General features: G+C 33.7%; 2 protein-coding genes across 2 annotated transcripts; one reads left to right on the forward strand and one right to left on the reverse strand.

The window, feature by feature from the left end:
* The first annotated feature begins 3451 nt into the window (after window positions 1-3451).
* Window positions 3452-4327, forward strand: LOC133315689 (probable calcium-binding protein CML44). The gene has a single exon (XM_061517366.1). The coding sequence runs from the start codon at window positions 3562-3564 to the stop codon at window positions 4054-4056; it is 495 nt and encodes a 164-aa protein (XP_061373350.1). The 5' UTR covers window positions 3452-3561; the 3' UTR covers window positions 4057-4327.
* Window positions 4328-14498: 10171 nt separating this feature from the next.
* On the reverse strand, window positions 14499-16806 carry LOC133315690 (BTB/POZ domain-containing protein At4g08455). The gene is made up of 2 exons (XM_061517367.1): window positions 16474-16806; window positions 14499-14954 (listed from the first exon to the last, which is right to left on the reverse strand). Exons 1-2 carry the CDS (start codon window positions 16804-16806, stop codon window positions 14499-14501), a joined length of 789 nt encoding a protein of 262 aa, XP_061373351.1.

A 16806-nucleotide genomic window follows, 5' to 3' on the forward strand; every position in this document is an offset into this window, starting at 1 on the left:
TGGATGAAAGACTTCTATAATAAAGAAGAGGTGAGACTTGTATTTAATAATGTGTTGGATGAAAGAAACGGTCATGCTGATTGCTTTACGCATCATATGTACTTGATTTCACTCTATCTTTTTCGAATTTTGTTGCTTCTAAGGGACAAAAAGTACTAAGGACATTTAATACAGCATATTTATCTCGGTTATCTTTTTAGTTCTAAAACACATTATTGTTTTGAAATATGAAGCATCTAGTGCTTCTCTGAAACGGCTAACCAATTTGCATGCGTTGCCTTCTCTCGAGATATAGCTGAAAGGAAGTTTTCACACTATTTTATTTTTATTTTATGTTATGGCTAAAGATAGTAAAGTCCATTATTCTAAATGAAATGGAAATTTCTTAAATACAAAAACATAACTATACCCAAACCAATTTCGATAAGCTTAGAAGAATGATACAAATGTATCTATGGTGATCGATTCAAATTTGATATGAGCTGTCAAATTTTGTATCATTGAAGTTTTAATTAGAAATATGCATGTAACTTATATTGCGTTTCTCGTCATAATGCCATCAAAATTGTAAACTGAACATTCAATTAAGCTTGGGTTTCAACTAGTCTTGTGTTTGAGCCCTAGCTACCAAAACCTATCATATGATTATTCAATTTACCCTCATACTTGCAGGGACAAGTCTGATTCCCTATTCCTCTTTCAGCTCCAAGACTTCTATTGTAAGTTGTAACCCAAAAACAAATAAATGAATTAAATACTTAACACACTTTACAAACTGTCTTGAAGAACTAAGCTTAATCCAATTAACAACGGGAAAACAAATCATGCACTAACTGATTAATTTGTTATTGAGAATGGTGTTAGTTAAGTAATAAAAATGTCCTCTGTATTCAAATTTGCGTTAAACAATTGCGAATATTCCCCGTTTGGTGGCAGCAAATTCTGTGCTTAAGGTGAAGAAGGTCCCAAGCAAAACACGCAAGGGCAAGAGCAAGAGACTTGTCCCATGAAAAACTTTAAAGGATGTCTGAAAAACAAATGCTACACATGAAAAAGAGAAAGAAAGAAAAGAATAACGTAGCAAAGAACCCCCGAGAGTTCAAAACAAAATATTTTCTTCATTCTTGCTTTGGTACAAGACTGTTTTTGTATAAACTTATTAGGCTTTATGTCTATCCTTTAATAGGAAAGACTTTTTATCTTATTCAGACATCAAAATAATGGAATTCACCAAAATTTAAAAAAAAAAAAAATAGAAAAATGACGGCACACTTTTTAATGGGTTAGTATGAAAAAAACCTTCTCTCCAACAACTCGAGAGATGTATTTCCCAAACTTATTATACATCAATTGCATAAATTAAGTTAACAAATTTTTTTTTTTTTATAATAAGTTAACAAAAATTTAACATGCTATTACTTTTAATAGAAAATAATTATCTCGTACAAAAATTTATGCTAAGATTTTCACTTATTTAACATAAAATAACCATGTGTAGTTTTTTTTTATTAATTTAACCCACCAAACCAAAATTAAATTTATACAAAAATCTCCTTTAATATGAGCATAATTTTACACCAATGTAACTCAACCATAGCAATTAATTCTATTTATATTTAATGACTCTAATTTATTAGATACATTAGCAATTAGATGCAATCGGAACATTAGATAAGATTTTTTTTTTTGGAACATACATTAGATAAGATTTAATGTGAGATTTTTTATTCTTACATCGCTATAAGTTGATCCTGCCCTATATATATAGAGCAGGATCTTCTTACACCAGTATAAGAATAATAAATCTTACATTCAATCTTAACCGTTGATTTTCGTATATCTGACGGTTATAATTTATTAAAAATTAAAAATTAATTAATGAAAATAACTGAATCAATTACAATCGTTTGATAGACGAAAATCAACGGTTAAGATTGAAGGTAAAATTTATTATTCTTATAATGACATAAGTTGATCCCGTCTCTTTCTCTCTCTATATATATATATATATATATAATAACTCTAATTTTTATTATATGAGTTATTGAATGCAAATGAATTAACTCTAATCTTTATTTAAGAATAAGTTGCCCCTATATGTTATCTTATGGTAATTGAATATTCAATTTATTATTTTTAGTCTAGCTCGTTTAACTTGTGATTGAATAAGTTAATTCACAACCTCGAATAATAGCAGCAGAATATAACAATAACATAGCAATTGTTAAAATAAAAACTATTAAAAAGTTTCTAAAACTATGGAAATTTTAAAATTAATCTTATATCAGTACTAAAATATTGTTTAACTTTTATTTTTGAAAACTTCAGTTTGATAACTTAGAATTGATATAACTTTTCTTTAGAATTAAAAGTTAAAATCTGTTAAGACTTTTTTAGAATTAAAAGATTGAATTTGATATAATTTGAATATTATTAACTTGTTATGACGGTTTGTCGTTTCTCATGTGAGGATTCCATTAGTCATTGACACGTGCTCCTCACGGTAAGACGCAAGGGTATGCACGACACGCGCATTTGTTAGTTTATACCCAAAGATATACGCAGCACTCACGCTAACAAACCACGAAATCATATTAAAAGCGACCTCAGAACTACCACTAAAAAATTATGCCCAATTAGAACAGGGAATATCATTTTTTTCCCCTTAACCCAAATTGACTAAATTTGACAATTATTAGATTAGTTTTGATCAAATTTACCGGGAAAGATATTTTTCAAAAAATTAAAAAATTATGGTAAATTAGATCAGTTGGTAATTATACTAGTATGTGATATGATGATAAAACTTAGCATTAAGTACTTTAAAAATGATCATGTCTATTCACCCAAATGAGGTTTCATTTCATCAGGTTTACTTTTAAAAATCCCTACTTGATGAAGTTGGATTGGATTTATTTAGATTGACTTAACCCAAGATCCAACTCAACTCACATCTCACTTTAGGTTAAGTGAACTCAATAATAAACAAAGAATTTTTGCGGCATGGATATAAAATATAGGGGTTTGCATTTGTCATTTAACATGACACAACAAAGTTTCCTACACACACATCATTTTGTGAGCCCACACTTTTTGAAAAAAAAAAAAAAAAACTACGGCACGCAAAACGAATCTTTATAACATTACACAATCACTTTTCCTACAACATAACTCTTATAAAACCATAAAATATAAGACATGTCCAATTTGCTAGAACTTATAATAAAGTTGCTTTCAAAGCAAATGCTACGAAACTTCCTGCAAATTGCCTCAGGCTTTGACCATTCTTTGTCCATACCACATGATTAATGCCAAGTGCCAAAAGTTCCTTTGTAATTTTCCCGTGCTCAAAGGACAACTGCTAAAAGTCAAAAAATACACGCATGCTACCTATATATTTATATATACCCTTATGTTTGTTAGAGATGTCCTATAAACCTCTTAACATGTCTTTGCATGTATATATAAGCGTTTAGAGGTTATGAGGTTTGATAACTTAAAATAAACACCATAAGAAGAGACAAATAAGGAGTTTATGATCATATTCTCATATACCCTTTTATGTTCTTTGTCAATATGTCTCTCCTATCCCCCATTGACTTGCAGAGAATTTTTAAGAAGCTTGACATGAATGGTGATGGCTTTGTGAGCCTTGAAGAGCTCAATTGGCTGCTTCAGAAAATAGGTAATTCACAGTTTAGCTTAGAAGAGCTAGAATCTCTCGTGGGAAAGAGTAGCCTCGACTTCAATGAGTTCTCATTCTTTTACAACTCCATATCGAAGGAGATCAAGGGTGAGAGCAGTGATGATAATGATGGTGATGATACAAAGGAGGAGCTGGAGAAGGACCTTGTCAAAACATTTGAGGTGTTTGATTTGGATGGGGATGGATTCATCACCAGCCAAGAGCTTGAATCTGTGTTGAAGAGGCTTGGCTTTTGGGATGAAAGAAGTTGCAAGGATTGTAGAAGCATGATTTTCTTGTATGACACCAATTTGGACGGAAGGCTTGATTTTGAGGAATTCAAGAACATGATGTTACTTACCACTGCGTGATTCCTTTAATTTTGTCCTGAAAACTTTATTGTAAATCCATTATGTTATCATCATTTGCATGATCTGCTAGCTTTTTTTTTTCTTAATACCAACCCAATTTATCTCTTTGAGGCGAGTCGGTTCCCTGAATATCTCTACAAGTTTCAACTCTTTGAGCTGATCATAGCTCTTATCTCGAATTGGGACTTAGTCACAATTGAAACTCATCACCCCTCTCCAAAGATGTATTTTGTGGAAATACAATAGTGGTACTAAGGTTCTAAGATATGACTCATGCAGTTTTTTTTTTGGTTTTGTGTGTATATATATTTTACGTTATTGACAATCATCCTCTACTTGATATATATATAAAAGTCTATTAATGCTGCTGCTAAATTGGTTAATTAAGCTATTGGCACTAAATTCTAATCAACACAAGCATCCGAGGTAGGTTATATTCACTTCTTATTAATTAGTCGGTGTCTTCTTGTCAAGGCTGTAACTAATTAATGATTAAGAGCTGAATTAGGATTTAGGAGAGATAGTTTTGTTTTAATTAGGATGAAACAAGACCATAGAAACAAATGCTGAAGCAGTTCTATGTATAATTGATGAGGTTGGATATAGTCCTTCTTAAAATAAAAGTTAAAGATGATAGTAATCAGCATATGTTGAAAGAGTTTCGTTTACACAACTGAATAAATGGTTGCGTGTCTGCCTTTGCAGTTTCTTCTTGTGTAAGTTAAATATTGTAAGTTCTTTAAATATGCTTTATTACCTATCTTTTTAACGTATACAAGAAATTTATAGTCTTTCCTATATTTATTTTCTTACTTTTGTGACAAGCTAACTTTAATTATTGTATTCCCTATCTTTATCTCTAAAGAAAAATACTAAAGACGTACATAAAAATGACTGGCATCTAGAAAAGTCCACCATTTCTAGATGCAAATTTTAATATATATCATTTAACTAGCTATCAATGAAAGGTTATAAATTACTTATATTTACATATAAAAGTCGTAGATAGCAAAAGATTTGCAACAAATAATATATATTGACTTAGCTAGGTTTTTCTTCTATTGCACAAGAAAAAAATGCCATCAATAGTTGAAGATTTTTCTAAATCCTTGGGCGGTGTATACGTGGCAAATATGTTATTATCAAAAAATTTATTATTGTTTGCGAAACTATGTATTTATAAAGTCATAGAATACTCATATATAGGTCGGCCACAATGAGAGTTTACAAAGAAATTAAATTCATTCTTTAGGTCACACTATTTACTTGAAAACCTCAACGTCATCGAGCCCATAGAACATAGTATATATTCCATGTGCAATGTAGAATCAACTTTGTTTAAGTGTATATTTTTCTTGAGCTACTTGTCAAATTTTGAATTACTTAATTCATTTACTTTCTACCGTCTATCTAATGTTAGCATCAAATAAAGTTGGTCTGGGTGCCATGAGCATATAAATTAAGAATTGGAATTTGATAAATTGTAATTTTTTATTATATTATTATTTAATATCCTATTGATCCATCATTAAAAAATTTAAATGTATTAATTAGTGATTATAGTAGTTTAATTTTTTTAAACATAATTTTATAATATATGTTCGGTTCAGGTGAACCGTGAATATACACCCAAAGGGTGTTAATTATATGTAGGATCAATATACTCACAGATATCTCTGTGAGAGATAGCATATGTGAATATAGATCAATGTGCACTTGTATAATACGGCAAAAGCCAAGATGTGGTGTGTGTGCACAGTCAGGGGTCTTAAGGGGCCGAGACAAACCGAGCTTTGGTCTTAAAAGGCTAAGCCTGTGTTTAAATGTGTCGGTCTTACCAAGCCTGTTACCTGTTACGAATATAATTATCGGCCTGTGACCTACTTTATTTACAAAAAATAAAAGCCTGATTTAGCCTGTTAGAAAAGAATAAGACAACAAAAATTTATCCAAACAGAATATACAATCAACAACGCTAGTAATTCCATAAATATTCATAAATTCAATGTATATCCAAACAACATAATATAGAACAAAAGCATTCAAAAAGTATGTTTAACTAATAAAATAGTGGTGAAATGGATTGAGAGGAGAGAGGGCTATTATAAATAGTATAAAAATATAAATTAAAATTAAAATTAATATACTAGGCCAGCCTGAGAGGCTCCAAGGCCGAGCTTTTGAATTGGAGCCTGAGGCCTTTTTACTAAACGAGCTTTTATACAAGTCCAAGTCTGGTTTCAACAACCAATATTAGGCATGTAAGCTTAGGCCTTCACGAGCCGAGCCAAAGGCCCCTGGCTCGTTTATCACCCCTATGCACAGTGATGCTACAAGTAAATTAGGTTCAAAGTGTGTACTTGAGGTCTTCAGCCTCTATTTATAACATTTACCTTCTTGGGCTTGGGCCTTGAGTACCTCCAGATTGTTAACTGTTTTGATTTGGGTGTTGGGATAGGAAGCTTATCCCTTAATCCCCTAAGGATCAACTTGTTGAGATATGCCCCTTGATCTTTTACCAGTGGAGTTGTTGAGATATGAATCCAGTCCATAACAGTTGCCCCCCAGCATTGCAGCAGTTCAAGAACTCGGACTGCCGCGATGTAGAGGCCCATTGAACATATTAGCCTTTCCGGGATAATTAGCTTGATAGGCTTCCATTCAAAGCCGAGTTGATGTAGTTTAGCCGAGGTTGGCGTTCCATGTGGCTGAAGTGTCGATGATTGTCCTTGCATTATAGCACGACTGGGATCCATTCTTTGAATCCGGCCTATTTGGCTTGTGACTCATCCTAGGCTTGTGTCTTGAGTGAGTCGAGGTGCATGTCAGACACTTAGGTGCTGCCTTTTTGGTACAGAATCACCGGGCTTATATTGATGCTAAAGCCTGCAGTGTCATCATATTATTAAGACTTTCTGTCTTCTCATCACTTGCTTGGCGAATACATTATTCCACGTGCCATACGCTCATTGCGAGATAGTGCATCAAGACCTGCAAGCCGCCCTTTCATTTCGCTGGCCATTATGGCTTTCATTAAATGCGTGTGTCGTGGAATTACTTCTATGCCACTGGCCTTTCAGTTTTCGCATCCAGTGGCTATACGTTTGGATATGTGCTCCATTGATTTCATTTTGGACAATCCTTGCTCATTTTGCATTCTGGGTTTTTTTTTCCTTTCTTGCTTGGAGAGTTGCTCATTGTTCTTCGTCCTCCACCTCTTCTCTGGGTTTTTGGGAAAGCTCAACCAAGAGTTCTTTGCCTTCAACATTATTTTTTACAAACAGGTACTTCTTAGACATCATCTTCCTCTTTCGTTGTTGCTTTCTTCGTGTGGTTGTCTTGAGTAATCTGGGGTTTTGTATTTGAAAACCCTTTCTGCTTCCTTATTGGTTGATATTCCTAAGGAGACTTTCCTTTTATCGTTTACTTTGTAGAGGGGAATGAGTGACTTTTCAGATGAGTATCCATGGTGATAATTCTGGTACGGCCCCTGGCCAAGATAGTGATGGGGGGAGTCCCCCTTAGGAGAAATATTTAGTCAAGAAATTTCCAAAAGGGGTTCAGTTCTAGTTTTGGGGTGAGGATTATACAGAATCGACAATTATTTACCGAGGTGGAAGAGGTAAGCGGGTGGTTGGTTTCCTCCCAACGTGGATAGGGTCATGCCACGTCAACAAATGGGGGTCAGAACGTGTGGGGTCAGAAATCTCGGTTGGTTTCCTTTGACCGAGGTCTCATTTCTTTTTCTTCATGCCACGTCAAAAAATGGGGGCATCCATCTTCAGCTTTCCAACAGGAGCTAAGTAACTTAAAGTAACTACTAGAGTATCCCATCTTTCTGGCAACGAGCTCGACAACAACAAAGCCTGTATTTTGTCATCAATGTTCATCTCGGCTTTGGACTGTTGATTCACAATACCTTTATAGATATTAAGGTGCTCAATCATATTCATGTCATCCTTGTATTCGAGCTTCACAAGTCTACGAACCAGGTGTGCTTTGTTAACGAGTCTTCTTCTGAATCATGGACTCTAGCTCTGTCAACAACTCGTATGCATTCGTGAACTCAGACACATGCTCAAAAAGGAAACCGATATACTTCCTGATCGTGGCTATCGCTTTTCGAATGAGGATCTCCCATTCCTTCTCAATTTTGCCTTCAGGCCTCTCTTTAAGGACGATAGGGTCATATAAGTCTTTGCAGTAAAAATGATCTTCCATTATAGGTCTCCAGTATTTGAAGTTGTCTGCATTTAGCTAGAATATGTCACCGTCATATGAAATTCCACTGGTTTCCATCTCGTCTCCTTCAGAACCTGTCGAACTTGGGTTCTGATACCAATGTTGGGAACTTGGGTCCTCAATCTTGGCTTTGAAGCCTTTGCGGATATAAGACCCCATTCTAGAATCGGTTTGTTAACATTACGTATGGCATTAAGCGCAATTACAATCACAGTAATTGAATTATGATACGGATAAACTTGTTCCTTTTTCGTTAATAAACGTTTCTGTTAAAAATCAATTCTGTAATTAAAATAATTTCAAAAACTGTAATCATAATTTAAACTATGTGCGGAACACTTAATGAAATTTTATTTAGACAATACGTTGCTACCACAATGTGCCAAGTAGCCCTTTTAGACCAACAAGGCTTAAAAGCTCATTTTATTGATATTTAACACTAAATACCTCCACTTTTTATGTACTTAAGAATTTTATACCACTTTTATGGTCCTAATCTCCCAATATGTTATATATCTCTTAGTTAGATACGCGTGGGTTCAAACCACGCTCAATTTGAAGCATTGTAGCTCAAGTTATGAAGTTTTGAAGAAAAGGGTGCTGAATTGCATAGAGTCCTGCGTTGATGGCGCCAAACCCGTGTTGATAGCGCCAGAACACTGATTTTTTGCGTCATACGGCGTCGTCAGCGCCAACTTGGCGCTGATAGCGCCAACCCACTATTTGGTACCAAAAGTGTCACGGTTCTGGAGATTTTACTATTCTTTGGTATTTTACCCATAACTTGAGTCATACTTATCAGTTTGACGCAATCTTGGTCTCGTTCAAAAGGTAAGTAAAAGATCTATAACTTCCATTAAGACACAAGGGTCCAAACCTATCATATAGGATATGAGAAATGGACAACAAGACATTACATCTTTATTTTTACATTGATTCTCAAGCTAAAGGTCTTCTTTCACCTAATTGGCATTGTATAACTACTACAAGACATAATCATTACAATTTTAAGACACACACTTATCAAAATAGGCCTCTATGACCTTCCATCATATATACAATAAGAACAACATTACAATATCCAAATGTCTTTGATACATAACCATGGGACTTAGCTACAAAACACTATGATCAAACCCTTGGCTCTCATCAACAACAAGAGACACCAAAGGAGGTGAGCATAGGCTAAGTCCACCAAATAAAGCATGATGTACATATATCAAATGGCTTTCAAATATAAATCATATACATAGGAACTACAAAATGACATGCATAACCAAAATAATGCAATATTCTCATGCATCAATCTAATCCAAGTATGGCCACTTGCCACCAGAGGCTCTTGCAGCATCTGTACCTGAAAGGGGGTCCCCACAACACGAGGTGAGATATACGAATACTTCTCAGTAAATTAGGGGTCCTTGGAGCATCTCTCCACCCCACAGTTCACCCACAGTATAATAGCAATAACCGTAAATAATGCAGCAAATACATATCCATGCAGTGTGTAAAAACATCTCCAAGAGACATCCCTCAAGCTCTTATGCTGTCCTAAGGATACTCAGATGCAAAATAGTCCTACTGGCTAGCTAAACTACCAAGTATTAATTACGCATCGTCATGCAACATACAAAACATAGGAAACCACCATCCTATGCCACACCCTGTGCATACACATACGTATAACAAAGCATTAAACTACTTTATTGCATTTACATACACTATCAACAACCACTACCCATTCCGGGCTTGGTGGAACAATAAAGGGATCAACACCCAAGGTCCGAAGGCTTACCTCAATGAGCTTCAAAGCTTAACATTTGTTCACCACCAATGAGCAATCAACCAAGCTTTACAACAATACCAACAAATCAATACCTACATTAAGGAATTAGACAATCTATCAAGTCAATCCAATGAATACCAATATTGTCATCACCCAAACAAACATATTCACACCGCAATGGCATGAAGTTACCAATTCAAGTGAGCTAATAAAGCTCCATGGCTTCCTCTAATGGTTGGTCCTTCAATGTTGATCCACAAAGCTTAATCCTATCACCCCAAGGGACACAATCAACCATCCAACCAAATCATGGCTCAACAATGCAAGAAACTCCATATGTCCAAGCATGAATTTTTTCAATATATTGAACAACAACCAAATGACAGTCTAAGTCCATTTCTACCCTTTATTTATCATTCCTAACAACTTTTGCAAAGGAATTTAACTTCAATCTCTCTCTAACATACCCCACTATTCATGCATTTCTCAAATTAAAACCCTAAACATGCACCTCATTCAAATTAACCAAAATAAATAAAAAACTTACCACAATCGAACCACAATGGTCCAAGGTGAGGGTTCCAAACCACAAGAATGGAAGACTCCACCTCAAGCTCCACCAATGTCAAATTTTCGCCCCCTTCCTCAAGCAATATCTCACTCCATAATGGTTCCCACTCAAACTAAGTTAGGGTTAAGAAAGAGGAGAGGATTTGAAGTGGTTTTGGCTTTGGAATGAGTTGATTTGGATGAGAAATACGAAAGTTAGGATTTGGAGCTCAGTGGTTATGGCTTATCTTCTCCTCTCCCAAATTTCCAACGAAGAAGAGGAATGAAATGAGTGGGTTTGTCTTTGTTTTGTCACTTAACATAGGTTAGTTATTTCAACTGGATATAAGCCTATCTATCTATTTAACTCCATTCACCACCAAACTTAGCATAATGGACTATAATATTTCTCTAGTAATATTTTGGCTTTATTTTTATATTTTGGGTACTTTTGCCTACACATATTTTTACCCCATAATTTTCACTGACTACACTTTTTACCTCAAAAGTGACTTAAATTCGCTTAATTATTCCTTTTACTTAATTAAACCCCATAATTCATGATTAATTATTTAATCATATGAAATTTTCTATTTAAAGAGGTTAGGGATATTATAGCAAAAGTCAAACGTCGAGCTCGGAACTTGGCTATCGAAGAAGTCGGCCTGAACTCTCCAGGTTGGCCTATATGCAGCAAAAATGAAAAACGCAGAAGGAGTGAGAAACAAAGAAATAAACACAAACATATTTTAACGTAGAAAAACTTTCTCCAATGTGAAGAAGTAAAAACCCACATGAAACTAGTCCAGAATCAAATTTTCACTATAAAAATAATGGGTACAATATATCAAACTTCACCAATAATGGTGGTACACTCAAACTTCACCTACAATGGTGGTATTCTCTTAAACTTCCCTAAGGAGGTCTAACTCTCGAGCTTCTCCCTAAAGGTGCTCTCAAAATTTCCTCAAATTGTTTAACCCTAGCCTTCTCACATAACACAAGCTTATATAGGAGAAGAGGGAAAGATTCTAGAATATCAAAAGTGAGGATTAGGGTTACTTGAGCACCAAGTTCTTTGAGTTTCTTGAGCCCCACTCACTAACATTGGGCCTTGTGTAGCATTAAGGAGGAAAAGCCCAACATATATCATTGCTGTTAAGGACACCTCTATAGTGATCGCTACACCCCTTGGGGTTACATACCTACCTCTCTTGACTCAATAATGGTTCATTACTAATATCTGAAAAGAGGAATAAAAGACCTATTAAGAAGCATCCATAAAGATAGAATTGTTAAAAATCTATCCATTCAAAATTTTATGTCTATCCCTTTCTTTATTATATAGACTGAAATTTTCACGTAACAATACAAGGTGATAGCTAAAATTTTAATACGAAAAGATTCATTCCCAAGATACATACATACAAGGTGATAGCTATATAATATTATTAGTGATTGAATATGTAATTATTACTTAATTAACTATAGCATTTTTAATAACAATAGGAGAATCAGGCTTACTTAGAACTTATGATTAATAATCCTCTCGTCAAAAAAATTTCACCAATCATTTCAAAAACTTCTTTATGCCATTGCTAGTAAAACTGAATCGCTATTTAGATTAGATAGCTCGTGTAATAGTAACTTAATGACATCTTTGAACTATTAACTAAAGCTGTCAAAATAGGCTAGCATGTCCCATGAAGCCCTAGCCCATGTGGGTTAGGGCAAAAAGCTTGCAGGGCCAAATGAACTCTCAATAATAAAGGTCGCACTGGGCAAAAGTCCTATCAGTTAAGGCCAGCCCGTGAACCTTCCAAAATTATAATTTCATAATTTTTTTTATCATATTTAATACATTAAAAAATATTTTAAGAAATAAATATTTAACACTTTCTTAACATATATTATACAAATTATAAATTTTTTATAATTTAATTGTATGCAAATATACAAGTGAAAATGTAAACAAAATTTTAATATAAGTGAAAATTTAGTTATTACCTTTATTAAATTCATTATTAAAGGATGTCATCAAATACATATTTTCTCACCAAGAGTCATAACAGAATACAACAACTCTAGTGAAAAACTAAAAATAACGATGGAAAAATAATCTTAATACCAGTATTCAAATAACTTCTCTTAGTATGCTATACATTGGAAATTAAAATCATTGATTTTCTTTTACTATTACCGTTACAAAAAAATAGTTATTATTATCCACAAAATTTCTAAAGTGCATTTATATTATATGTTTTAATACAAATTTGGATATATATCATGCTTAGCTGTCAATAGAAAATTTTAGTTTTATTGATGCACAAATGAAATTCTATATTGAAACATATCACTGCTGAAAAATTTATTTTTGTTGTAAAATATTATGAATGACCTTTCACATAGTTCATAACATGTGCCTTTTTGTTATTCATGACCTTTGATGTATTCTATGACCATCACATTAATGATGTGTTGAATTGTAAAATATTATGGATGACCTTTCACATCTATTATGGATGACTTTTAATATGGTTCATAACATGTGACTCTTTATTTTTTATGACCTTTGATGTATTCTACAACCATCACACTAATGGTGTCTTGAATTGTAAAATATTATGGATAACATTTCACATGTACTATGGAAGACCTTTCATATGGTTCATAACATGTGACTATTTGTTTTTCATAATCTTTGATGTATTCTATAATCATCACATCAATGGTGTGTTGAATTGTAAAATATTATAGATGATCTTTCACATGGTTCATAATATGTGACTATTTATTTTTTATGACATTTGATGTATTCTATAACCATCACACTAATGATGAGTTGAATTGTAGAATACATTCAAGGGGGAGTATTGTAAAATATAGTGGATGACATTTTACATAGATCATAACATGTGACTTTTTATTTTTCATGACATTTTATGTATTCTACAACCATCACTACAACCATCACACTAATAGTGTGTAAAATTTTAATTATTCCCTTAATTATGTTTAGAGTCCTATATAATGACATATTTTAGATGAAAAAAATGATAATTGGTGAATTCAGAATATAATAATATTTCCTTACCTCCAAAAACTCATACTTGTTCTTATCTTCTTCCTTTGAATTTCTTTCTACACTTCATTTTTTTTATTTCATTTTCTCTATTAAATTCACAACAATTTATAATTTATAATTTATTTTATATTTATAAATATTTAAATTTATATAATTTTTAATTTTTTAAATAATAAAAATTTTGATGAAGAAAAAAATTTGACACGCAGGCCAGCCCTAATCCAACCCGCTAAATTATAAGACTCTGAGGATTAGAGCTAAAAAAAACATACCACAAAAAACTCTAATGAATTAAGGTCAAATATAAGCTTCAACCAATTTTGACACCTCTCCTATTAACTCATGTTCCCATTCCCATTCCCTTTCCCCTTCCCCATATTTTACAACCAACATCAATTCTCTTTTCTCAATCTAGCACATGTATATCTTGTTTTCTTCACTAGTTCCATTTCCATAAATCTCTCCACCCATATCTTTTCTTTTTACATTTCTTTCATTCCTTCTAATGATGCGTGCAACATAGACACTAGAGGAGACATTTAAACAGTAGTAACAATAACGGATCTCCCTCAGTATTCTTCGTTGAGGCAATAAGGATTAATAATACCTTATATATGTACTAAGAACCAAAAGGTGATGGACAAGGTACAACATGATTGAACGTGGTGGGTCCAATTGCATGTTTAATAATAGTATTATATAATAATGTACAATTAAAATGCTACCATAGGTCAATTACCAATCCAAACTAAATTATCACCCAAGATTTATGCTCTGTCCCTATAGCTTGAGGGGGTCGGCAATATTATCCTGTTTGGCAAGATATGCTTCAAATATTTGCACAAGAAGACGAGGATTAGTTTCCACCAGCTCCTTGTAATCTTCATTGATAGTGAGGATGTGCATGTTGTCTGTGATCCTTGCCAAGGCTACATCTAGTAATTGTTCAACATTGTGTAGATGTGCAAAGGCATAGTTTTCAATAGCTTTCTCCCAATTCATATCAGCCATCAAATACTTCTCACAATTCGCCTTAAGATGCATTACCTCATATTTTTCAGCTAAGACTAATAGGTCCCGTGCCATTTGGTTATCAAGGCATGCTTCAGCAGTGTATAAGAAGTTAACAAATGCATAAAGAACATCATATGATACATCAGAAATCTTGATGGTGCCACTCCGGCTCTCCTCCATATCATTCTCAAGCATTGCTTTGAAAACTGGAGAGCGACTAACCTAATTGTATCCATGTATCATAAGATATCAATAGTTTTATTATGAACATAAAAAAAATAGAAAGAGTCCTAACGTATAGGAAAATATAGCAGTTCGTAAATCTCATCAATTACTCAACATTTTTTTTTCAGTTCATTTTACATCAAAACAACAACATAAAGCAAAATACAAAGTATGATCGAATGCGTGTCTCATTTTGTTGTTGTTGAGAAAAACAGTCTGAGATTAAGAAATCTCATGTTAATCTTTGTTTATTGATTAACATGTAAGGATTCAGTCAAAGGAAGAAATTCACATAGTATTGACTACAAAAGTGTAGAACCCAATTTGCATACATAATAAGAGTAACTCATAGGCCATTTTACATTCAAACAATACCAGAAAGCAAATTGCGAAGTATGATGCAATGCATGCCTCATTTGTTAATTAAAAACAGTCTGAGGTTAAACTTTGTTCACTGATTTGCATATCAGGATTGAGTCCAGGAAAGAAACTCGTAGCATAGACAACAAGAGTATGGAATAGAAACTCGTAGCATAGACAACAAGAGTATGGAATCCAATCTGCATACATCATGAGTCAATTCATACGCTATTGCCATGTATTTCTTAAAAAATTTAGAAAAACAAAAATATAAAAGAAAGAAAATTTGGACTACAAAACCTCACTAAGGCAACCTGCTAGTTCATGATACTTTTTTTCAAACCCAATTAGGTTAGGTTATTACAAGTTTTCCCCTGTTTAATGGATATGATAATTAAAAGTTGGAGTGGATGCTTGGTAAGAGTGGTAGGAAAGAGAATGGGGAGAGTGTTCAAATACCTTGCCAATTTTCACATCACCCTTTTCCACCTATATCTCAGAGCAGAGGAGGTCCAAATTAATCTATAACCATGATTGAAACCACTGAACATAAATAATCTCAACACTCAACCGGAAGCACCACTTAATTCTTAAATGCAAATGTTTTATGACAGATGCACATTAAATCTTAAGGTTAAGTATGATTAACTATCAAAGGCATGATAGTAAACCATTCACCAAGCCCAAAAATCTAGACTCTCCAGGGATCCAGCCACACTATAGCTTATAAACATAACACATGACACGGTTCACATGTACTTTGATGAAAGATTGGGTAAATTGATCTCATATCTACTTACATAACTAGGGACACCTTCAGAATTTTTTAATCCATCAATGTGTGTGTCTATACGCTTATACATATTAAACAAAAGGACAATAAATCATCTTAATGCTAAAGCCCAACATTCATACAAAATCATATCAAAAAATAAAATAAAAAAATATAAATAAATCACGCATTAAAAATAAAAATAAAAATAAATAAATCAGGCATTAAAAATAAAAATAAAAATAAAAATAAAATAAAATAAAATAAAATAAAACCCTAACACAAAACAAAGGGACATCAGAAGGAGCTTGTGATTGTCAAAATCAAAACTTGGAGGAACCCCAAAAGAAAAAAGAGAGACAAAAGTTGGATATAGGAACTGACCAGGACAGCTTTGTGAGCTGGAACGCAGGCAGAAGAAGGGTAATCAGAGGGAATAAGGGTGACATCGGTGGTGGAACTGTTGGTGGAAGAATATATGGGAGAAGACAGCTTCAGGAATGAAACATTCGACTTCAATTCTTGGATCTCCCGCTTGAGTTCATCCTCTGTCTCGTTGGCTTCCTCGTAGCATACCTTGCACGTTCCCGCGTTTTCGGGGTCGTAATCATCCTCGCATGAAAGGCATCGCCTGGTGATATTCTCCTCCTCGTCGTAATCTGTGTCCGAGTAGCGCCTCGCCAACGCCGAAGTAGTGCACCGCCACCGCCGCGACAT

Source organism: Gastrolobium bilobum, unplaced genomic scaffold, assembly GCF_033153095.1.
Source record: "Gastrolobium bilobum isolate Gb01-03AN ecotype WA unplaced genomic scaffold, APGP_CSIRO_Gbil_v1 utg3766, whole genome shotgun sequence".
Taxonomy (NCBI): Eukaryota; Viridiplantae; Streptophyta; class Magnoliopsida; order Fabales; family Fabaceae; genus Gastrolobium; species Gastrolobium bilobum.

Bases quoted from the DNA above. Each gene is read 5' to 3' on its own strand.
- LOC133315689 (XM_061517366.1), top strand. From the start codon at position 3,562: ATGTTCTTTGTCAATATGTCTCTCCTATCCCCCATTGACTTGCAGAGA.
- LOC133315690 (XM_061517367.1), bottom strand. From the start codon at position 16,806: ATGTCGCGGCGGTGGCGGTGCACTACTTCGGCGTTGGCGAGGCGCTAC. The intron at 14,955-16,473 runs GTCAGTTCCTAT...GGATACAATTAG, and splicing joins CAGCTCACAAAGCTGTCCTG to GTTAGTCGCTCTCCAGTTTT.